Source organism: Dreissena polymorpha, chromosome 10 (assembly GCF_020536995.1).
Source record: "Dreissena polymorpha isolate Duluth1 chromosome 10, UMN_Dpol_1.0, whole genome shotgun sequence".
Classification (NCBI taxonomy): Eukaryota; Metazoa; Mollusca; class Bivalvia; order Myida; family Dreissenidae; genus Dreissena; species Dreissena polymorpha.
In genome coordinates this window covers 34,106,109-34,132,357 of record NC_068364.1, presented here as the reverse complement: position 1 = coordinate 34,132,357, position 26,249 = coordinate 34,106,109, and the positions used below count along the sequence as shown (strand labels likewise).

Genomic DNA, 26,249 nt, shown 5'->3' with positions numbered 1-26,249 from the left:
CAATATCTGTTCACAATAGCAGCGATTGTAAGCTGTTGGGAGTTGTAATAATCAGCTGTGTTCTGGGAAAACTGGGTTTAATACATGTGTGTGTAAAGTGTTGTTCCAGATTAGCTTGGGCTCTCGGAAACGCTTAATAATGCGTATTTGTACGCATAAATTTGAAAAAGGACGCATGTTCCACAGGCCTCGACACTAACGGTGGTCCGGGAACCCTAGGCCCCCAGATTGTGGCGAGGGTCACCAGTTTTTTCAAGCTGGGTGATCCTTCGGGAACCCTTAATTTATAGAACCACTTCATTGATTGACCATTTGAATCCGCGTAATTACCTTTTATTTTTTATAAGTTTATAAGAAGAACTTCTGAAACGTTATGTAGTGTATTTTTAATATCTCGGACCAGTTATTATGTGGTTCATGCGCGAAGTATTCCGATAATTCGAAGGCTAACAACTGCATACCAGTAAAGTGCAATCTAGCCTGAGAAGGGAAGTAACTCGTGATCGATTACTAATTGGTTTTCGCTACCCCACAACACAAACAAAACTCACTTTTTAATGTGATAATTTAAAAAAAAAATGTGGAAAATACCTCGAGGGTATTAAAGAGCCCGCACCCCAAAAACGAAAACTAATGCAGAGCTGTTGGAAACTCTTAGGTGTTACGAGAAAAAGAAACGAAATCGGCATTTTCAGGATGATTGGGCAAAAATCTTGTCTTGGTTATCCTATGATCAAGAAAAAAAACCCACTATGGTATGCACAATTTGCCAGAAATATGACAATGAGGGGCCATTTGCCACTGAGGGGGAAGTAAAAACTCTAAAAAAAAGAGCTGTCAGAAAACATGCTGAGTCTGAAGGCCACAAAAAATGCTCTGTGGTAAAAGGCAGAAACTGCAACTACCAATAGTACAACAGGTAGCAAAACCATTGGTATGTTAAATAAGGCTGCAATAAATAAGCTACGTATACTCTTTAGACATGCCCATTATGTAGCCAAATTACGCAGGCCATACACTGACTATGTTTCAAGACAAGGCTTATGAGCTATTATTAATGGGTCTGCTTTAAATGGCAACTAAATATGGGAAATAAAAATGTGTACAATACTAGTATGCTTTTTGTACTTATATGCCCCTACGCTGTGTCGCTGTGCGTCGAAACAAGACGGAACCCTAGTTTGGGTGAGGTTCACCAAAAACTGAAAGTAGGGTTCCCTCCGGGTACCCTGTCAAAAAAAAAGTTTGTGTCAAGGCCTGTTCCAAACCAATCGAGAGTCCCTGGTACGCACGTTTTTTGCAATAAAAATATCGAAAATTGCGTCATATCATGCAGCTGAAATGTGCCGAAATTGTCCGCCATTCAAATCCAGACTGGTTTTCAATTTGGTTTCATTGTCAGTGTAAACATTTAAGCAAAAAGCGAAAACAGCTGGTCTGCACCATAGTAAGCGACCATGCGTGACCTATTTTGTTATGGAAGCGCGCATGCTAGCTGGGCCAATCAGTATCAAGCTTGCTTACACATGAGATAACTTTGTTGAATGAAATGTTAGAATGGGCAGAGCTAATGGTTCATAATTCGAGTTAGACACAATATACACTGAAAGCAATAATATACATTGTATAAATCTTAAGTAAAAACCGTGTTAGAATCAAAATAATTTGTGTACGTTATAGTTTGTTGTTGAATAACCCACAACCGGAAAATTAGATGCGTGGTTTTAAATCACTCGTGCTTCACACTCGTGATTTAATCCCTACGCATCTAATCTATCGGCCATGGGTTATTTGACAATAGACTATAACGTACACAAAGTATTTCAAAGTAGCCAACCTTGGCACAGACATTTGTTTGGGCACGGAGCGTATATTGATCTTGAGTCCGTGGTTTGGGTCAGTGCATGTTTGTAAGCTATTATCGAGTCGACAACGATTTAAAACATCGGTATAGACTACACAGATTTAATAATATTGACAACGATGAAAAAATGTCTGATCAAACAGCACACGAAACAACAATGAAATAGCAAATGATGAAACCAGTTGAGAAAACTCGTATGTTCCGTTAAAAAAATGCTTAAGGGAATTTTACTTGTACATTTATTATACCACCTTCATGAATGGCAAAATGAATGGTATATATTTAAACGTAATTTGTCATGATTTCGGATATAAATTTTCGGACACTTTTTCCCCATTTATATCCAGACCGATTGATGTTGCGGGAAAATATGATCCCTGCGGTTAATGGCACTGATAAAAAATGTGTTATGTTAATTGTATCATGACCACTGATTAAAACTAGACATTCAAGTAAGGACTAGTGTAATGTGGGTTTTTAATAATAAAACCAATAATAAAATTATGCAAATCTTCCTGAAAATTTGAAGATGTGTGCATAATACAACTGGACTCCTGCTTTTTCCTTTTGGACTCCTACTTTTTCCTTTTGGACTCCTACTTTTTCCTTTTGGACTCCTACTTTTTATGTCCCCCACTATAGTAGTGGGGGGACATATTGTTTTTGCCCTGTCTGTTGGTTGGTTGGTTGGTGTGTTGGTTGGTTGGTTGGTCTCTTTGCGCCAACTTTAACATTTGCAATAACTTTTGCTATATTGAATATAGCAACTTGATATTTGGCATGCATGTACGTGTATCTCATGGAGCTGCACATTTTGAGTGGTGAAGGGCCAAGGTCAAGGTCATCCTTCAAGGTCAAACGTCATATAGGGGGACATTGTGTTTCACAAACACATCTTGTTCCTTTTGTACTCCTACTTTTTCCTTTTGGACTCCTACTTTTTCCAAGGAAGTAGTCCATGGACTCCTGTTTTAAAAGCCTAGCGAGAGCCCTGCCACACATGCTAATCTGGGGAAATATATTACGAACAATCATACAGCATTTCCCAGAACAAGGCTCTTGTAATCACTTTACTTTGATAAGCTGTTACTGAATGCTTACACTACTTTGACAAGCTGTTACTGAATGCTTATTTCAGACTGGCTCTTGTAATCACTTTACTTTGATAAGCTGTTACTGAATGCTTATTTCAGACTGGCTCTTGTAATCACTTTACTTTGATAAGCTGTTAATGAATGCTTACACTACTTTGATAAGCTGTTAATGAATGCTTACACTACTTTGATAAGCTGTTACTGAATGCTTACACTACTTTGATAAGCTGTTACTGAATGCTTATTGCACACTGGCTCTTGTAATCACTTTACTTTGATAAGCTGTTACTGAATGCTTACACTACTTTGATAAGCTGTTACTGAATGCTTATTGCAGACTGGCTCTTGTAATCACTTTACTTTGATAAGCTGTTACTGAATGCTTACACTAATTTGATAAGCTGTTAATGAATGCTTACACTACTTTGATAAGCTGTTACTGAATGCTTATTTCAGCCTGGCTCTTGTAATCACTTTACTTTGATAAGCTGTTACTGAATGCTGATTTCAGACTCGAAGGGTAATTGAACGGATTCCAAGCAGCCATGATGGTCCTTTAAAGTGGTGAGTTTACCTTTATCATTAACCCTTCACTACTCTGTTACACCTTTTGACCCGTTTGTAGTCCCTTAAAGAGATCAATTTCATTATTTGGTATTTTTTAAAAAGTGCCGTTAAAACAAATTGACTTACAATACTGTAATATTTGGATAGTTTGAAATATTTATGATTGAAGGGTAAAGATCAAATTAAATAAATAATTCCGCTCTGTTGTTCAAGCCCTGGACCACTTAGAAGCAAAAGCGTTCTACTACTACACCATGCCAGCTTTTGAATATGAAATGTTCTATCCATACGGCATGTTAAGCTAAATTAGTGTTGAACAGCGTTACAAGCGCTTTAATTATTATCACCCGCCAAAGACGGAGGGATATAGTATTGGCATTGTCCGTCAGTCTGTTAATCCATCAAACCGTCCGTCCGTCTGTCTGTCATACAATTTTGTAAGGGCTATATCTGAGGTGTTATACAAGATCATCATGAGTGTATAGATATCAATGAGGTGCGGTGCCGTGCACAAAAACGTTTCTTAAATAAGAGTCATTTCCCTTTGGATTTTTATGCCCCCGGATTGAAAGATCCGGGGTATATTGTTTTTGGCCTGTCTATCCTTGTATGTGTGTGTCCCAAAACTTTAACCAAAACTTTAACCTTCTTCATAACTTTTGCAATATTGAACGTAGCAACTTGATATTTGGCATGCATGTATATCTCGTGGAGCTGCACATTTTGAGTGGGAAAAGGTCAAGGTCAAGGCAGAGCTCCAGATAAGGTTTTGTGAAATTCTTAACGTTACTACCAGATTTTCAAAAAGAATTCTGAACTCTGAAATTTTATTATTATCGTTATTACTAAGTTTTGGAATATAATTCTTAACTTTTCTAAAGACCTAAAAATAAATAATGGTTATTTTCATGCAAAAAATCAAAATAAACATACTAGCAACTTTATTTATACGAGTTCAACAGTGTCTATTCAGTATTATACAATTTTATTTTTCAAATACCTTCATATGCCCAAACTGTGCTTAGATTGCATGCCTTCGATGAATTTGTACATATTTCACAATTAAAACGGGTCTCCCCTTCAATCTTTTCAACGATTAGCCACGGGAATGGCCCCTTTGATTCGTTCAATGTTTTTTTTGGTTTATGTTTGGACCCGTCTTGTCGCGTTTTTTAGCTTTTCCGACTGTGTCGGCAACTGAACATACAACATCGTATAAGATCTTTTCTATAATGTCTGTCTTAACATTCAACTTCGGCTCACTTTGCGTACAATATGTTAAAAGCGTGTTTTTGCACGCTTTGCAGTTTTTTAGGACGCTCTCTGGGCGCCGCCATTGTTTTTTGACAGATAGACTGTACACGCTGCTTTTATTGGAAAAAAGCACTTATAAGCACCGAAAAGATCTTTAATACGCAAAATTACTCAATAAAAATCGATATGAACCGATGTAAAAATAATATTCGTAACTTGATTTTGTAATTCTTAATGGTACGACAAGATTTTAAAATAAATACGTAATGGACTTGAAAATAATTTGTTAACGAAAATACGACCTATATCTGGAGCTCTGGGTCAAGGTCATCCTTCAAGGTCAAAGGTCAAAAAAATAATATCTAAACTTTAACCAAAACTTTAACCTACTTCATAACTTTTGCAATATTGAACGTAGCCAGTTGATATTTGGCATGCATGTGTATCTCATGGAGTTGCACATTTTGAGTGGTGAAAGGTCAAGGTCATCCTTCAAGGTCAAAGGTCATTTTTTTTCAAAACTTTAACCAAAACTTTAACCTTCTTCATAACTTTTGCAATATTGAATGAAGCAACTTAATATTTGGCATGCATGTGTATCTCATGGAGCTGCACATTTTTAGTGGTGAATGGTCAAGGTCAAGGTCATCCTTCAAGGTCAAAGGTCAAAAAAATAATTTCAAAGCGGCGCATTAGGGGGCATTGTGTTTCCGACAAACACATCTCTTGTTTTTGTATGGTGTAACTTTTCAGGGCTATATCTTAGATACGATACTAGATTGCCACATGACATTTCATGGGTGCATGGATATCAATGAGGAGAATCCCATTGCACAAGAACCATAACCCTACACTTTCTTAAATTATATAGTCATTCCCTGTTGTTGCTTTTTAGCTCACCTGAGCGATAGCTCGAGGTGAGCTATTGTGATCACTCAGCGTCCGGCGTCCGTCCGTCCGTCCGTCCGTAAACAATTTGAAAACATCTTCTTCTACTAAACCATTGAGCCAATTTCAACTAAATTTCATGTGGAGCATCCCTAGGTCATGGGACAAAAGAATTGTTAAAAAAAAATTGATCGCATAACCAAGATGGCCGCCATGACCATATATGGTAAAAACCTTAAAAAATCTTCTTGTCAGAAACTGCTCATCAGATTTTCAAAAAATTTCACAGGGATGACCTTTGAGGGCTCCCCTTAAAAAGTTGTTCAAAGAAATTTGATTCATCAAAAAACATGGCCGCAGGAGCTCGTTGAACTCTGCATGTTTATTCGTTTATGCCTATTTTGTGAAAACTTTCAAAAATCTTCAACATTTTTTGTCCGATCCTTTCCAAATTTGCACAGTGTCTTTATATCAATGAGGACACGAACCCTACAAAAAATGAGCATTATTGGTCCATGAAGTACAGAATTACCTCCCCTTGAATTGAGAAAATGGTGTTTATGCAATAAAGTCCAAATTTTTCATCCAATTCTTTCCAAACTTGTAAGGATTTAGCATGGTTCAAACAAGGGAAACAACTACGGTTTATGCATGTTCTTTTTATTACAGATTTGCCTCCCTTTAATTCATTCAAAATCTCATTTTACAGCAGAGATTCCAAATCTGACCTGTAAATGAGCCCCATATTTACTGCTGGTGCTATGTTACCTTTTCCCATTTGATCATTCTTGTATTGGTCTTGTAATGCTGCTACTGCTACTGCTACTGCTACTGCTACTACTACTACTACTACTACTACTACTACTACTACTACTACTACTACTACTGCTACTACTTCTACTACTTCTACTACTACTACTACTACTACTACTACTACTTCTACTACTACTACCACTACTACTACTACTACTACTACTACTACTACTACTACTACTACTACTACTACTACTACTACTACTACTAGTACTACTACTACTAGTACTACTACCACCACCACCACCACCACCACCACCACCACCACCACGTCTACTATTACTACTTCTACTACTACTGCCACTACTACTACTACTTTTACCACTACTACTACTACTAATACTACTACTACCACTACTACTACTACTACTACTACTACTACTACTACTACTTCTACTACTACTTCTACTACTACTACTACTACTACTTCTACTACGACTACTACTACTACTACTACTACTACTACTACAACTACTATTACTACTACTACTACTACTACTACTACTACTACTACTACTACTACTACTACTACACCACCACCACCACCACCACCACCACCACCATTCACAGTGACAAAAAACGTATTCACACAATGGCTGCTACTACAACTTATAGCCCATATAGGGGGGCATGCATGTTTTACAAACAGCCCTTGTTTCTATGGGATTTTAACCACAACTGTTCATTTTTATCTCCGACACATATTTTTAGGTCACCTGTCATGAAGTGACACGGTGAGCTTATGTGATCGTGTGATGTCCGGCGTCCGTTGTGCGTGCCTGCGTTTGTCTGTGCGTCCGTCCGTCAACAATTTGTTTGTGTAGACAGTAGAGGTCACAGTTTGCATCCAATCTTGATGAAATTTGGTCAAAATGTTTATCTTGATGAAATCCGGTTTGGGATTGTATTTGGGTCATCTGGGGTCAAAAACAAGGTCACTAGGTCAAATAATAGAACAACCTTCTGTAGACAATAGAGGTCACAGTTTTCATCCAATCTTTATGAAATTTGGTCAGAATGTTTATCTTGATGAAATCTGGGTTGGGATTTTATTTGGGTCATCTGGGGTCAAAAACTAGGTCACTAGGTCAAATAATAGAAAAACCTTGTGTAGACATTAGAGATCACAGTTTTCATCCAACCTTTATGAAATTTGGTCAGAATTCTTGATGAAATCTGGGTGGGATTGTATTTGGGTCATCTGGGGTAAAAATCTAGTTCAAATAAATAGAAAAACCTTGTGTTGACAATAGAGGTCACAGTTTTCATCCAATATTTATGAACTGTGGTCAGAATGTTTATCTTGATGAAATCTGGATTGGGATTGTATTTGGGTCATCTAGAGTCAGGAACTAGGTCACTAGGTCAAATCATAGAAAAACATTGTGTAGACAATAGAGGTCATAGTTTTCATCTGATCTTAATGAGTCAGGTGAGCGATTCAGGGCCATCATGGCCCTCTTGTTGTATGATGTAATTTTTGAGGGCTATATCTCAGATACGCTACTAGATTTCCACATGAAACTTCATGAGTGAATAGATATCTATGAAGAGAATTGCAATCAAGAAAAAATAACCCTATACTTTATTTTAAATTTTTATAGCAATCAGGTGAGCTATTATTTATCGGTCTTTGTCCGTCGTCTGTCTGTCTGTCCACATTTGTTTGTAAACACTCTAAAGGCCACGTTTCTTGTCCGATATTCATGTAACTTTGTCAAAATGTTTGTCTTAATGATATCTTGGTTGAGTTCAAAAGTGGTTCTGGTCTGTTCAAAAACATGGCCGCCAGCGGGCAGGGCAGTTTTCCTTATCTGGCTCTTGAGAAACCTTGTAAACACTCTAGAGGCCACATTTCTTGTCCGATCTTCATGAAACTTGGTCAGAAGATTTGTCCCAATGATACCTTGTAAACACACTAGGTGCCATAATTTTGGTCCATTAATGATGATATTTGACCAGGATGTTTTTCTTGATGATAAAGTTTGACATTGGGTAATGTGGGGTCAAAATATTGGTCAGGAGGTCCAAATCTTACAAAAACCTTGTAAACAAATGTAGAATTAGCATTACTTGCAAATGTTTGCATGCAAAAAACCTATGCAAATAGACAGTACTCAATCAGAATTAATGATATTCTCACACTGCAAAAGTAAATAGAAACGAACCAATCTAATATGCTCTAGACTAGAGTACTAATTTTTAACTAAGCAATGAACAAGGCCTTGTAAATAAAGGTCAGCGAACAAGGGCCCTCTTGGCCCTCTTGTTTATTATTTTACCATATATAAAAAAAATTTCACCCATTCATAAACAAAATTTAATTAGCGGGTGATGTAAATTCACCGAATTTGGTTGTTTCTGATTTTGAAAGATGATAATCGATGAATTAATACATATTACAACTGGACACGCTCTATGTAGACATTAATATCAATGTGCATTCTCTCTTTTAGCTGTTGTTACTATCCGCCCAATGATTTCCTCATCACTGGGGGGGCTGATGGAAAGATCAAGGTAAGTCCGGCTAAATTTATTTAAATTTCTGAGCCTTGTGGTTTCATAGTAGCAGATTCTTAAAATGTTCATTATTAAAACACCTTTTTGGGCGCTTTGACCTTATTCTATTTCGTCATATCACTGTCAATTTTAAATGAGATTGTGCGGCGCATAGGCAAATCAGTGTGCTGACGTCGTTTTGCAGTGTTTGTGTTATCAGGCGTTAATTAGCTAAGAAGAATTTTCATCGATTTCTAGGATTTACGTGTTATTTTAATAAACTTTTAATTATAAAATACTCTTGTTGGGAGTTTTTCTCCATTAGAGATAATTTATATCGACCAATCTATCGGATTCGGTCAGAAACAGCAGTTTTCGACAGTGGTTTATTCGTCACGTGGGAAATACAAAAACAAGATGGCGGACGGCAAAGAGGCCGTGAAGCAAATTTCAGTTAAAGACAAAGTTAAACTTCCTGAAAAGAAAAAAGTGCAATCGAAACCAGTGTCGGAGACGCTCGACACTTCCAAATGTCAGGAGTCAGCTAATCAAGACTCGCCGAACGTTGAAATGTTAGCGATCTTAAAAAGTATGCAAGACTCTATAATAAAACAAAGTGAGAAAATGACCGACTTGGGAGCACGACTTGAAAAAGTCGAATCGCATAACTTTGACACATATGATGATTGCTACGGTTATTACGAAGAAGGTGAGTTATTCGAGTCGGATTATATAGAAGAAATCCAGCCTGTCCGGCATGGCTCAGAAACTAAAAACTTGCGAAAGCGACCGGCTGATGAAGCAAGCCATAGCAGATTTGAATGGATGGCCAAAAAAATTCGGCCGATGGAAACAGTTGATAAAGATATCGATCAGACATTAGCTGACAATATCAATGATCTTTTCCATAACGGAATCGATGACGATCGTTACGATGAATTGATCAAAGATGAGAAACTTGCAAGGCCAGGAAATTGTGAAGGCCTTTCAGTAGTTAAGACAAATAGGCTTATTTGGGATGCCATCTCACACAACGCTATAGGTTGTCAGACAAAAAACTTCAATACATCGAAATATCAGTGATTAAGGCAGCTACTATTTGAGCTTAAACAGTGAATGAAATGGCGTGTCTAGAACAGGGGTCTTCAAAGATGAACCCCCTTGTGGACCAATGCAACAATGCCTTAGCCCTTTTGGGGCACATTAATTTCACAAGGAGAGATCTTCTTAGGCCAGAACTGCGTAGTGACTATGCTCATCTTTGCAATCACTCTTTGCCATTCGGAGCTGTTCGGTGACAATGTAGGCAAACAAGCAAAAGAGATCGAAGATTCTAACAGAATCTGTAATCGTGTTCAGACAGGCTGTTACGGAGGTAGTTTCAGAAGACCAGGTTTCAGAATGCGGTCACAGGCAAGCCCACGGGGTTATACGAGGGGACGTGGTTCCTATGCATCACATGGACCTAATCCATCGTTCTCCAGCCCGCCAAAAAACGTGATGAGACGGGGGCAGAGTCGCCCTCTACGCCAGTAACAAATCAGGTCAGTGAATCAAATTTTGAAGCCGGAAGGCTTAAATATTTTGTAGATGAATGGCGCAAGCTCACTAGCGATCCCATTATTCTTGATATGGTTGAACATTTTCATGTTGTTTTTCATGAGCAATTTTATAATACAAAAAATGAATATTTCAGTCAAATACCATTTAACACTGGTGATTCAGATATAATTGACACTGAAATTCAGAAACTTATGGATCTTGGGGTAATAGTAAAGGCTGTGTATGAGCCAGGACAATTTGTTTCACCAATTTTTATCAGACCAAATAAGAATGGTGAGCATAGAATGATTTTAAATTTGACAAAATTAAACGGGTTTATTCCTTATCACCATTTTAAAATGGATACTTTCGAGAAAGCCTTGAATTTAATCACAAAAGACACATACATGGGATCTATTGACTTGCGCCATGCATACTACTCTATTGGTATTGCCCCAGAACAGCAGAAATACTTTAGATTTGTTTGAAAAGGTCAACTTTTTCAATTCACAGCCTGTCCCAACGGGCAAGCATGCTTGCCAAGATTATTTACAAAGCTACTCAAGCCAGTATATGCTAAACTTAGCAGTCAAGAATATGTCAATAGTGGATTTATTGATGATAGTATTCTTTGTGGGGATAGATACCAGCTGTGCTGTGAAAACATTGTTCATACAGAAGACCTCATGTCCTGAGTTGGGTTTATCATAAATCTCAAACAATCTGTTAGAATTCCCACCAAGAGGCTGGTGTTCTTGGGCAATATCATCGACTCTGAGCAAATGAAAGTGTTTTGCCCCAAAATAAAATTGATCAAATAGTTTCGGAATGTACGCAGTTGTATTATGCAAAGCAAGCAAAAATTAGGGAGCTAGCACATCTAATTGGCTTGTTAGTGTCGGCATTTTCAGCAGTGCAGTTTGGCAAGCTACACAATAGACAGCTAGAAAAGGGCAAAACTGTTGCGCTGAAGCTTGTCTGTGGTAATTTGGACGCAAAGATGGTTATTAATTGGAAGATGAAAAGGGAACTCAATTGGTGGATAAAGCATGTCCATGAACAATATAGGGTTATAAGTCACGGCAATCCAGACCTTGTTTTACAGACTGATGCTTCTTTGTCAGGTTGGGGTTTTGTCATTGATAGTAGAACAGTAGGCGGTAGGTGGACTAAAGACGAAAGTTCTGAGCATATTAATGTCCTAGAACTCAAAGCAATATTGTTCGCTGTTAAATCATTGAAAGAGGAAATCATAGGGAAACATGTTAAGGTTTTAACAGATTCCTCGACAGCAGTGTGCTACCTAACAAATATGGGTGGCATTCGCTCTGATAAATGTGATATGGTTACAAAGCAAACTTGGTTTTGGTGCATAGAAAACAATGTCTGGTTATCATGCTCTCACATTGCTGGGAAAGAAAATTTGGCCGATGAGCCCTCTAGGAAATTCAATGATCAAATTGTATGGTCCTTGTGTCCTGATGTGTTTGAAAAAATTTCTCAAACTATTGAAAAACCGGAAATTGATTTGTTTGCAACAAGGCTAAATGCTAAGTTGCCAGTTTTCTGCTCTTGGAAGCCTGAACCAAATTCTTATTTGGTAGACGCATTTACAACTGATTGGAGTGTATTTTCATGCTCTTATATGTTTTCTCCTTTCAGCATGCTGGGACGATGCGTTCAGAAGATTTCCTTAGACAGAGCCAGGTGTTTGATAAAAGCACCCCTGTGGCCAACACAAACTTGGTCTTCAAAACTAATGGGAATGATTGTAAAGGAGCCCTTCATTCTTCCGGCAACTGAAAAAGTTCTATATCTACCACACTCCGATCAAACCCATCCGCTGGCAAAAGACCTAGTTCTAATTGCATGTCTAGTGTCCGGAAATCGTTCAGATGTCAAGGTTTTTCTAGAAGGGCAACCAAAATACTCATGTCTTCATGGCGATCCGGAACCCAAAAACAATATCAGACGTATATATCAAGATGGTTTTGGTATTGTGACAAGTGCAAAATTGATTCAGTTTCGGTTTCTATAAAGGACGTAGTGGAGTTATTTACTGAAGAATTTGAACGCGGAGTAGGATATAGTGCCCTTAATACAGCCAGAGGAGCTTTGTCATCGTTTTTAAGACTTGAAAAACGTTCCAGCAGGTTCTCACACAGTAGATATTAGATTCATGAAAGGAGTATTTAATTTGCGGCCCTGCAAATCTAGGTACACCAAGACTTGGGATTTTCAAAATGTACTAACATATCTGAAATCACTTTCGCCAGTGAAACACCTGTCATTGAAGGAATTGACTCTGAAATTAGTCATGTTGATTGCATTAACGAATGCCGCTCGTTCCCAGACAGTTCATTTGTTGAGTGTAAATAAGTTAATTAAAGAAAAATCACAGTTTGTTGTACAATTCGATTCATTGTTAAAACAAAGCCGGCAGGGCTTTGATTATTCAGTTCTATTGTTAAAATGTTACCCTCCAGATAGGAGGCTTTGTGTATACAGTCCAACCCCACTTAAGCAGCCAGTCAGTGGAAACAGCTGAATTTGCTGCTTAAGCGGGGTGGCCTCTTAAAAGGGGGTTGGGTCATAGGGTGTCTGGAGTTGATGAGTGCATGGCCAACTGTTCAATTTTTGTATAAACAAAATTGTAAATATGTGTACATATACTAAACAATGTATAGACTTGAAATAATTTTATTTCTTCCTTTCTAAAATCAGCTATAAAATAAAATTTTCATTCAAAAAAATAATATTCATCTTTCTTACTATCATCAATATCATCCTCATCATCAGAATCAAGTCAATGAAAAAGAATCATTCTCATGATTCATTGTTTACACAATGTGCGTTTTATGGCCCCAATGCACTTAAGATGGAAACAGTTGTGAATCAGTTATGCGTGAATAACTCCCGTGTCACTATCAATCGATAATTTAATTGGTTTATTGCAGAATTATGGCTTTGTTATACCTACCGCACGAATTGGTCCCGACAGTGATCTCCACGATAAAATCGTGGCCATTTACTTAAGAGACTGATAATAGCAACCGGGTGTAATCCTCCTGGAAATCGTGATTTTCATGCATAAATGATAAAAACTTTTTTTCGCCGCATAAAGGGTTTTATCAAAATTAATAGATTGAAATCATTTAAATATAAAACAAATATAAATGTTTTGTTAAATTCCCAAATGAGAATACCGTAATAATTTTTAATCCGAAACACAATCCCAATTATTTTATGTTAACGAGATGTTTACAAATTCTAGCATCAAAAAAGTCCTCATGTATTTCCTTTGTCCCGACAAAAGCGCGCGAAAATTATGCACCATTGTACCATGTCACGTGAAAAGCGTGCGTGTATTGATTTTTGGATAAAAACTTTGTAGCACATAGAACATGTAGATCAGTTGATTTCAGCTAAATGTTTCGTTGTTCTTTTTAACTTTTAATTGGCCGATAATTGTCATAATGTGTGCTTGAAATAGTATAATTAACAACTTCTAATAATAAATTATAAATTAAGAAATTTCTTTTCCAGTAATAATAGGTGATATTCACACATGCGGAAACAAAAATCAAACGGTCGCATATTGCTTTTAACCTGATAACCCGATAATCCGCCGCTAATTAATTGCAATTTGCAAACTGGCTGTCAAAATGTTTATCACACATCACGCTTCAGTACTACAGTGCCTAAACCGCAGACTGGAAGTAAGTATCGATTGTATTGCCGTTGCGTCGGTGTAATTTTGGTAATGTACATGACTGACTTACTCGCGCGAGACCACTCATATGGGGGAAATTTAACATTTGGGATGCAAAATTGCTGGCCGCTGGCCGGAGAAACGGGGTTACTGCTTAATAGGGGTGCATTATATAGTGTTTATCGACGGTCGCGGCACAGAGAGCGATGAGGGGTGACCGGAAGTAGGGGTTGGACTGTACACTGTTATGAAAGAGTATTTGAGTCGAACTAAGAAAGTCCGACCATCCACAAATAAGAAACTGTTAATCAGCTATATTAGGCCGCATGGGCCTGTTTCTAGAGACACAGTATCACGTTGGATACGGACAGTTATGATTAAGTCGGGGATTGATGTAACAGTTTTTGGTGCTCACAGTGTCAGGAGTGCATCAACATCAAAAGCTAGAGACAACAATGTGCCAATAAGTGCTATAACGAAGTGTGCTGGTTGAACAGCAGATTCTACATTCAAGAAGTACTATTTGTTAAACATTGAAGACAATTCAATGTTTGAAAATGCAGTTTTACAGTAACATCATTAGAGTACATGTAAGTACTGTATTACATGGTTAATTTTGTCATATCAGCTTTGAAATCTTATTTATGACTGACAGTGATATGACGAAATATAATTTAAAAATTAAACGAGACTTACCTTGGTCAAGTCAATGTTTGAATGTAATTCTATGAGTCATAGACTCACTGGAGGGATTAGATGCCCCCCTCCCTCCCCACACATATTTGGTAAAGGTTTTTAGAACAGCAAGTTGTACACTAAGTCGTTAGATTTATAGCACCACGACTTACTTATGGATTATAATGACAAAATTTCTTTAAAGCCTGATCTGCGCATGCGCCGCACAATCTCATTTAATCCCTCCAGTGAGTCTATGACTCATAGAATTACATTCAAACATCGACTTTACCAAGGTAAGTCTCGTTGAATTTTAAAATTAATCAACAAACTTAAACTTTTCATTTTTAAAACCCCTCTTTGCACCCTTTGACCTAATTAATCAACAAACAAGAAGTATGCAGATTCTTTAACTTTTCATTTTTAAAATCCCTTTTCTGGGCCCTTTGACCTAATTAATCAACAAACAAGAACTATTTGGACAATATCCATACAAGACCATGCAAGGAACATCCCTGTGAAGTTTCACTAAATTCTGCTCAACAAAATATTTGAATAATTTCAAATACTAGGCATCATTACACAAAATAGTCCCAACACATTGGATATTTTGTACTTTACACAGTCATTTTTTGCCCCAAATTACAGTCTGTCTGTCAGTCTGTCTGTCAGTCAGTCTGTCACACTTTTCTGGATCCTGCGGTAACTTTAAAAGTTCTTAATATTTTTTCATGAAACTTGAAACATGGATAGATGGCTATATGGAGATTATGCACGTCATTTCATTTTGTGCCTGAAACATGGATAGATGGCTATATGGAGATTATGCACGTCATTTCATTTTGTGCCTATGTCAAAAATTCTGGTTACTATGGCAACAAATATCAATTTTATAAATATTATTTTTTTACTGACAATGATGGAGTTTCACCGGTAGGGGACCAATTTTATTGCTTGGCAATCTCTCATTTATAATAATATTAATAATGTATATTTTTTCCCAATTTCATGGTCATCACGCTTTTTTAACCCAACCAAAAAGGCACAGGCTGTAAAATATAAAGCGAACACAAAATGGCTTCACTACACAAGAGTTAAAAATACTCTTCATTTGAATACTGTTAGTTATAGTCAAACTAATAATGATTTATTTTCCCTAGTTTCCCAATCAAAAAGGCACAGGCTTTGCAATATAAAGGCGAAAAAAAAAAGATTGTTCTTTGTTACAGTTGTTCAACGGGTCGGTGTTCAATCTGATGAATTCCTTCATTGCCCATCATGGACCTGTCACAGGTTAGCCCTTTGCATGCTGGGATATTTGTCGTCTGCTAAATTGGCATCTGCTGAATTTCTAAAATCATCATTTTCTTCACTTTTTTTCAAAGACCACTATCAGAATAGCAATCAGTTTGGATCATGATTCAAAACAAAACGTGGCTTCTGATCTTGATCCAAACTGTTTGCAAAGACCTTTTAAATTCAGTTCCAGCGCTAAAATGGTTAATGTAATGATAGTAGGTGTCAGAAACTGATACGCAGCAGATATTCTCCATGTTTAACTTTTAATTTGGGAAAATTTGCATAATTTTAAAGAGAATTCTCTTGTGGAATTGTGCCTGCACTAAAGAAGAAAAACAACTGAGATTGAATCTTGTATTTTTTATCAAATCTTTTCATTAGAGCCCCATTCTGGGAAAACAGAGTTTTATGCATGTGCACAGGACCCTCAATCTGTCAAATTCACGGCCGAAGAAATACGGCCGCATTCACCCACCTGAAAAGTATACTTTTTTCCCCTTTTGGGGTGAAAAATTCCCCCTAAAACATTTTTATATTTTTTTCTTTTTTAAATAGATGTGTCTCATAATTATTATATCTCAATTCTATTTTAAGTCAATCTTGTCAAACATACTAAATTATGAAAAAAAGCAATGAATATAATGCAAACATGTACAAATGTAATAATTTGAGAGTAAGTAAAAAATCCCCCCAAAAAAGGAAACGCCGCAAAAATTCCCCCTGCTTTGGGTAGCGACCTGCTTCCCCTTAAATGGATTGAGGGCCCTGGTGCACAAAGAGATGCAGACTGCAGGGATGACACTTTCTGCTTTTATTGAATGTTAGGTTTTAAATGAATAGCCAGTATAAGCCGAAGCTGTTGTCCAAGATATGCCTGTGCAGACTGAACAGGCTAATCTGGGACAACACTCTATGCACATAAGTTAAGCCCAGTTCTTTACTCGTTGTTACTCAGAACTGTTGTCCAAGATATGCCTGTGCAGACTGAGCAGGCTAATCAGGGACAACACTCTACGCACATAAGTTAAGCCCAGTTCTTTACTCGTTGTTACTCAGAACTGTTGTCCAAGATAAGCCTGTGCAGACTGAGCAGGCTAATCTGGGACAACACTCTACGCACATAAGTTAAGCCCAGTTCTCAAATCGTTGTTACTCAGAACTGTTGTCCAAGATATGCCTGTGCAGACTGAGCAGGCTAATCAGGGACAACACTCTATGCACATAAGTTAAGCCCAGTTCTTTACTCGTTGTTACTCAGAACTGTTGTCCAAGATTAGCCTGTGCAGATTGAGCAGGCTAATCTGGGACAACACTCTATGCACATAAGTTAAGCCCAGTTCTTTACTCGTTGTTACTCAGAACTGTTGTCCAAGATAAGCCTGTGCAGACCGAGCAGGCTAATCTGGGACAACACTCTACGCACATAAGTTAAGCCCAGTTCTTTACTCGTTGTTACTCAGAACTGTTGTCCAAGATAAGCCTGTGCAGACCGAGCAGGCTAATCTGGGACAACACTCTATGCACATAAGTTAAGCCCAGTTCTTTACTCATTGTAACTCAGAACTGTTGTCCAAGATATGCCTGTGCAGACTGAGCAGGCTAATCTGGGACAACACTCTACGCATATAAGTTAAGCCCAGTTCTCAAATCATTGTTACTCAGAGCTGTTGTCCAAGATTAGCCTGTGCAGATTGAGCAGGCTAATCTGGGACAACACTCTATGCACATAAGTTAAGCCCAGTTCTTTACTCCTTGTTACTCAGGTCTTGAGGCCCACATGAACGATCCCCTGTTGTTCTCTTCCTCCCATGATGGCACTGTGAGAATCTGGCGGCTGGACACTTTACAGATTGTGAGTATTGTTTTAATTTTTAGCCGGATTTTTTTCGAAAAAATCTCGGCTTATAGATTGATGTTGTCGGGCGGGCGGGGGGGGCGGGCGGGCGGGCGGGGTGGCGGCGTGCTCGAAAATGTTAAAGTTCTTATTTCATGGTATAACTTTGGTATGCTTGGACCTAGAGTCTTCAAACTTGACATGAAGGTTGGCCAGGATTAACAGATGACCACTGGTCATTTCAAGGTCATTCATTTGAAGGTCAAGGTCACTGTGACCTTCAATATAAAAAATGTTAAAGTTCTTATAACTTTGGTATGCTTGGACCTAGAGTCTTGAAACTTGACATGAAGGTTGGCCATAACTAGTTAGTAACCACTGGTCATTTCAAGGTCATTCATTTGAAGGTCAAGGTCACTGTGACCTTGAATGTAAAAATGTTAAAGTTCTTATTTCATGGTATAACTTTGGTATGCTTGGACCTAGAGTCTTCAAACTTGACATGAAGGTTGGCCAGGATTAACAGATGACCACTGGTCATTTCAAGGTCATTCATTTGAAGGTGAAGGTCACTGTGACCTTCAATATAAAAATGTTAAAGTTGTTATAACTTTGGTATGCTTGGACCTAGAGTCTTGAAACTTGACATGAAGGTTGGCCAGAACTAGTAAGTAACCACTGGACATTTCAAGGTCATTCATTTGAAGGTCAAGGTCACTGTGACCTTGAATGTAAAAATGTTAAAGTTGTTATAACTTTGGTATGCTTGGACCTAGAGTCTTGAAACTTGACATGAAGGTTGGCCAGAACTAGTAAGTAACCACTGGACATTTCAAGGTCATTCATTTGAAGGTCAAGGTCACTGTGACCTTGAATGTAAAAATGTTAAAGTTCTTATTTCATGTTATAACTTTGGTATGCTTGTACCTAGAGTCTTCAAACTTGAAATAAAGATTGGCCAGTACTAGAAGATGACCACTGGTCATTTCAATGTCATTCATTTGAAGGTCAAGGTCACTGTGACCTTAAATGTTAAAATGTTAAAATTGTTATAACTTTGGTATGCTTGGACATAGAGTCTTCAAACTTGACATGAAGGTTTGCAAGCACACTTAGATGACCACTGGTCATTTCAAGGTCATTCATTCTAAGGTCAAGGTCACTGTGACCTTGAATGTAAAAATGTTAAAGTTCTTATAACTTTGGTAGGTAAAAATGTTAAAGTTCTTATTCCATGTTATAACTTTGGTATGCTTGTACCTAGAGTCTTCAAACTTGACATAAAGGTTGGCCAGTACTAGAAGATCACCACTGCTCATTTCAATGTCATTCATTTGAAGGTCAAGGTCACTGTGACCTTCAATGTTAAAATGTTAAAATTGTTATAACTTTGGTATGCTTGGACCTAGAATCTCAAACTTGACGTAAAGGTTTGCAAGCACACTTAGATGACCACTGGTCATTTCAAGGTCATTCATTTCAATGTCATTCATTTGAAGGTCAAGGTCACTGTGAACTTAAATGTTAAAATGTTAAAATTGTTGTAACTTTGGTATGCTTGGACCTAGAATCTCAAACTTGACGTAAAGGTTTGCAAGCACACTTAGATGACCACTGGTCATTTCAAGGTCATATTTGTGACCTTAAATGTTATTGTTGTTCATGTATATGCATGCATTCAAAACATAACACAAGGTTTGCTCATGCCTTGAAAAGTACTTACATTTCATTTTGACCTTTGAACAATATTTCAGTAATTTAAGTATTGCATTGACAAAAACACGAAAGGTACTTTCCTGTCATTTAAATCAAAAATCCGGCTTCAATGCGGTCATCTCCGACCGCGGAACTCTTGTTAATTTGTTGTTTTCAAAGAGAAAAAAGTTGTTCCTTAAAAATGAGTTTTTTTTGTGAGTGAAAAAATTGGAATATGAAAAAATCAGGAGTTGTTGCTCCTATGCTGGCACGTTTCGAATCTTGCTGCTTGACACTTTGGCACGTTTCGTATCTTGCTGCTTGACACTTTGGCACGTTTCGAATCTTGCTGCTCGACACTTTGCAGATTGGGATAATTTATGGCACTGTTGGAATCTTGCTGCTTGACATTGCTCCTATGATGGCTCTGTTCGAATCTTGCTGCTTGACACTTTGCCAGTAGTTGTTGCTCTTATGATGGCACTGTTCGAATCTTGCTGCTTGACACTTTGCCAGTAGTTGTTGCTCCTATGATGGCACTGTTCGAATCTTGCTGCTTGACACTTTGTGGCACTGTTCGAATTTTTGCTGCTTGACACTTTGTGGCACTGTTCAAATCTTGCTGCTTGACACTTTGTGGCACTGTTCAAATCTTGCTGCTTGACACTTTGTGGCACTGTTCAAATCTTGCTGCTTGACACTTTGTGGCACTGTTCAAATCTTGCTGCTTGACACTTTGTGGCACTGTTCAAATCTCGCTGCTTGACACTTTGTGGCACTGTTCAAATCTTGCTGCTTGACACTTTGCAGATTGGGAGTATGTTTAAGATTGCTTTCTTTTAAAAGATTAGTGGTCCATCTAAGTGAGTTATTATACAAACAAAGTTTAGGGGGGTATATAGGAGTGAACTTGTCTGTGGGTCGGTCTGTCGGTCGGTGTTAAGTGTCCACTCTCTATTTCAAGTTGTTTTTGTCCGATCTTCACCAAACTTGGTCAGATGTTGTATCTAGATGATGTATAGGTCAAGTTCGAATATGGGTAATACCGGGTCAAAAACTTAAGAATGTTTTTTTTCCAACAAACAAGGAACAATTTTCGAAGATTTTATTGAAGCATGTTAAGAGAGCAAATTTCATTTAACAAACCTGTGACTTCTTGAGGGTTTGCAAGTTTTTTGTCTTGTGCCATTTGCTGCCAGAGTAATGGCAGACCAGCCTGTGCTTTTGCGCAGGCTGATCAGGAGCTACTCTGTCCCCTAATGAGACCAATGAATCATGACTTTATAGCGGACATGGTAGCTACTGACCAGGCTAAGCAAATGAGCTGCACTGTCTTCTAATGAGACCAATGAATCATGACTTTATAGCGGACATGGTAGCTACTGACCAGGCTTAGCAAATGTGGTGCTGGAGTGGAGCTACACTGTCCTCATATCGCATAAGACCCATTTTTGCTTAGCGTTGCTCACAGAGATGGTTTGCTGAATATCTACTCATATAATTGTTGTGTGTTGCGGACATGGTAGTTACTGACCAGGCTTAAGCAAATGTGGGGCTGGAGTGGAGCTGCGCTGTCCTCATATCGCATAAGACCCTTGCTTAGCGCGACAAGTATGAGGTTTACTGAATATCTACTCATAAAGTTATTGTATGTGTTGCAGTTCACGAGGCTTGATGTAGGGGAGAAGATCTACAAAATGGGACTGCTGTCTATCGCAGAGTTCTATATCCAAACCAAGAAGGATATACTGGTCTACAGTCTTAATCAGGTATCGTGGTTGTTAACATTGGCAGTTAGATATTACTTTCTTTTTCTAGAGTACCATACTTTACCATGTATTACTTGCAGTTGTATATCCCCCTGTTGCGCAATAGGTGCCGAGTTTCTTTACAAGACAACTTTAATTTCCGCCATTTTGGCATTACAAAATTAGGTTTTAATTCATACATGCCAGACATTCGTTCACAATAAAATTCACTTTTCAAGCTCTTTTTGGCTAAAACTTACCATCGCTAATCCCTTTATTGCCCCCAATTAACAACCCACTTCTACTACTCGAGTGCACCAGTGTTGTTTTTGACACCTTTCAGCGATTTATCGGCAACTTATTGATTTAATCAGCATTCACACCATGGTGTTTTTTTTATAGGGGTCACTAATTGCTATCGAAAGATGCATCGTACAGAAATAAACGCCACCTGCGTTTGTATTTTATGGCCCAATCAAGTCCAACGATACTATTATCCTGTGTATTATACAACCTAAGGCTATAAAACCTGTTAAAACATCGATTTTGTACATCAAACAAATTGAATGCTGACCAATACACATGATGTTTCTCACAAATTACCTCTCGTTTTCGAATGATTTTCAGAAAATAGTTTGTACATATTGCATCAATCTAAATTAAGAGTTAATTTACGATTGGTTGAATAAGTATAGTGCTCAATGCGCTCACATCATGTCACACGATTTACATATGTTCAAGGCGATATCCATGTACAGATTGGATGTCAATTGAGGCATAAGGGGATACCCCACATTTCAGTTTATGGAGTGTGTTTACTTGCGGAAAATGGAGAACGACTGTGTTCACGAACTTCTGAACACACATTTTTCATCAATATCGGGCAGAAATTAAGAGTTTTTGTAAGTAATATACTGACTACTGACAAAAGAAAATGTGGAATGATTGATCGTTTTAGGTGTCCCGCTTTTTGGTAAAATTTCCAGACAATTTTTTATGGAAAGTCCAGATTTGGACCTGAAAAATTCTGTCATGTATGGTTTTATATGAATATAGGAACTTGTTCATAGTATATTGCATTTTTTGATGTTCATTTAATGGTTAAAATTGATTAATGTAAACATCAGTACTTAAGAGCTCAAGTATGATACAAGAGCAGGATTTCAGAATGATTTTTTTCTACCCCCCCTGTCCTTTGGATAAAAAAAGTATTGCATAAACCACTCAGCAATTTAAGCTGTTCAATACAACATGCCTTTGATATTTTGCAATCCACATATTGTCACAAAATACAACAAAGACATCAGAAGCATTCCAAATTATTCAATTTTTTTCCGGTTTGTAACGGTTTATAATGTTATCAGTTTCCAATTATGATTAATCATGAACAAAAATGTATTTTCAGTGCAAGTCTGTTTCATTTGCAGTGATTTTTTTCACCATTCTGGGAATGGGGCCGGGTCCCTTTGAATTGGAAAAACTCGCAGTTTTTGTATTATTTACTTTTTTCCATAGGAAATAGGGCCATATACCAGACCTGATTTTCAACGAAAAAACATTGATTTGTGTTATTTTGCTCCCTGATTACTAAACTTTTCCATGATGCGTGTACACGTCTTATCCTGAACTCTTGTAATGGCGCATAATTTTTTTTCGCAGTTCTACCAATTCTTCTCACCTGTTGAGTCTGAGACCAAACGGCTGATGAACTGCCGAGCCAAAGGTCGTCAAAACAGAATTCTAGGATCCACTGAGGTAAGAGAATTGTCTGTCTAACAAAGGCCGTCAAAACAAAATTCTAGGATCCACTTGGGTGAGAGTATTGTCTGTCTAACAAAGGCCTTCAAAACAGAATTCTAGGATCCACTGTGGTAAGAGAATTGTCTAACAAAGGCTGTCAAAACATAATTCTAGGATCCACTGAGCTAAGAGAATTGTCTAACAAAGGCTGTCAAAACATAATTCTAGGATCCACTGAGCTAAGAGAATTGTCTGTCTAACAAAGGCCATCAAAACATAATTCTAGGATCCACTGAGGTAAGAGAATTGTCTGTCTAACGAATCGTCAAAACAGAATTCTAGGATCCAATGAGGTAAGAGAATTGTCTGTCTAACAAAGGTTGTCAAAATAGAATTCTAGGATCCACTAAGGTAAGAAAATTGTCTGTCTAACAAAGGTAGTCAAAACATAATTCTAGGATCCACTTAGGTAATAGAATTGTCTGTCTAACAAAGGTCATCAAAACAGAATTCTAGGATTCGCTGAGGGAAGAGAATTGTCTGTCTAACACAGGCTGTCAAAACAGAAATCTAGGATTCACTGAGGTAAGAGAATTGCCTGTCTAACAAAGGCTGTCAAAACAGAAATCTAGAATTCAGTGAGGTATGAGAATTGTCTGTCTAACAAAGGCCATCAAAACAGAATTCTAGGATCCACTGAGGTTAGAGCATTGTCTGTCTAACAAAGGCCATCAAAACATAATTCTAGGATCCACTGAGGTTAGAGCATTGTCTGTCTAACAAAGGCCATCAAAACAGAATTCTAGGATCCACTGAGGTTAGAGCATTGTCTGTCTAACAAAGGCCATCAAAACAGAATTCTAGGATCCACTGAGGTTAGAGCATTGTCTGTCTAACAAAGGTCATCAAAACAGAATTCTAGGATCCACTTAGGTAATAGAATTGCCTGTCTAACAAAGGCTGTCAAAACAGAAATCTAGGATTCACTGAGGTAAGAGAATTGCCTGTCTAACAAAGGCTGTCAAAACAGAAATCTAGAATTCAGTGAGGTATGAGAATTGTCTGTCTAACAAAGGCCATCAAAACAGAATTCTAGGATCCACTGAGGTTAGAGCATTGTCTGTCTAACAAAGGCCGTCAACACAGAATTCTAGGATCCACTGAGGTTAGAGCATTGTCTGTCTAACAAAGGCCGTCAACACAGAATTCTAGGATCCACTTAGGTTAGAGCATTGTCTGTCTTACAAAAGTTATCTGCTAGCCTGAATAATTCTGCAATAACAATAGACAGTTCAAATTTTCTCTAATCTTTGTGCTTAGATTTAGAAATTTTTACTACCGTAACACGCTGTTTATAATGCGCATTTATGTTTAACGCACATCTACTTTTTGAAGCAAAAAAATCTGGAAAAAAATAACGGGGAGCAGAACGGTGTGAGTTACCGTAACTCGGTAACTGACAAGGAAAAAATCTCTTGGCATGGCTGTAGTGGTGTATAATGCGCATCAAATTTTAAAAATTAAATTTTGGGGTAAAAAAGTGCACGTTATACACAGCGTTTTACGGTTGCTCAGAGTTCAAATTAGCATCATTTTGGAAAAAACCATGAGGCTTAATTGTTATGCGTAAAGTGTCATCTAAAATAAGCCTCTGCAGTCTGCACAGGCTAATCAGGGATGACTCTTTCTGCTTTCAAGAAATTATTCTTTGAAATTGAGTTTCTTTTTATAAAAAATCTAGTTTGATTTTATGATGAGGATGATGATGATGTTGATGATGATGATGATAATGGTGATGTTGATGATGATAATGGTGATTGTGAGATGATGATGATGATGGTGATGATGATGATGATAGTGATGCTGATGATGATGATTGTGTGATGATGATGATGATGATGATGATGATGATGATGATGATGATGATGATGATGATGATGGTGATGATGATTGTGAGATGATGATGATGATGATGATGATGATGATGATGATGATGATGATGATGATTTTGAGATGATGATGATGATGATGATGATGATGATGATGATGATGATGATGATGATGATGATGATGATGATAAAGCACTAAGCCCTGGTTTTCCAGAACAAGGCTCATTAATACAAACTATGTTTCAGGACGGCAGTGTCCGATTGTTTTCACCAGTGACCGGCCTCACGCTGACCATCATATACCCCATGGCTTCATTCCAGGTATACTTTGGAATTATATATTCATTTTTAGCTGCAACATGTGAATTTTTCTTATACCATATGCCACCAGCGTTAAGTTTTTTCACCATTGTTTTGCGATGGGGCCCGGTCCGTGTGGATTGGAAAAAATTGCGGCGTTTTAATTAAAATTGGGAAATAAGTATTTCGGTTTTTCTAACAAATGATTCAAAATTGAGAATAAAATAATTCTTTTAATACTACATTTTACTAAGGTAAATGTTATAGAGATGGATAGGAGATAAACTAAATAATTACATAGATCTTTAGAAAAAGGGAAGAAATTTTTGGAAACTTTCCATTGGAAATTTTTAGGTCCCAATCAGGAAAAAAAATACTTTTTTCCATTGGGAATGGGGCCGTATACCCATTATATAAAACACTAGCGTTGCGCCAGACCAGCTTGCGCAATCCCAGAGTCTTGGGGAATGGGGCGGTATACCCATTATATAAAACACTAGCGTTGCGCCAGACCAGCTTGCGCAATCCCAGAGTCTTGGGGAATGGGGCCGTATACCCATTTTATAAAACACTAGCGTAGCTCCAGACCAGCTTGCGCAATCCCAGAGTCTTGGGGAATGGGGCCGTATACCCATTATATAAAACACTAGCGTTGCGCCAGACCAGCTTGCGCAATCCCAGAGTCTTGGGGAATGGGGCCGTATACCCATTATATAAAACACTAGGGTTGCGCCAGACCAGCTCCCTTGTATTATATAAAACACTATAAACCACTAGCGTTGTGCCAGACCAGCTTGCGCAATCCCAGAGTCTTGGGGAATGGGGCCGTATACCCA

General features: G+C 37.9%; 1 protein-coding gene across 3 annotated transcripts in view; it reads left to right on the top strand.

Annotated features, from left to right (window-relative positions):
- The window catches only part of LOC127847193 (uncharacterized), a 227,020-nt gene that overhangs the window by 23,730 nt on the left and 177,041 nt on the right, over window positions 1-26,249 (top strand). For all 3 annotated transcript variants that reach the window (XM_052378918.1, XM_052378917.1, XM_052378916.1), the window contains exons 10-16: window positions 3,470-3,522; window positions 8,937-8,997; window positions 16,138-16,201; window positions 17,971-18,059; window positions 21,398-21,505; window positions 23,144-23,239; window positions 25,360-25,434. In XM_052378918.1, the coding sequence (XP_052234878.1) occupies window positions 3,470-3,522; window positions 8,937-8,997; window positions 16,138-16,201; window positions 17,971-18,059; window positions 21,398-21,505; window positions 23,144-23,239; window positions 25,360-25,434 (546 nt within the window). The remainder of the gene's footprint in view (window positions 1-3,469; window positions 3,523-8,936; window positions 8,998-16,137; window positions 16,202-17,970; window positions 18,060-21,397; window positions 21,506-23,143; window positions 23,240-25,359; window positions 25,435-26,249) is intronic.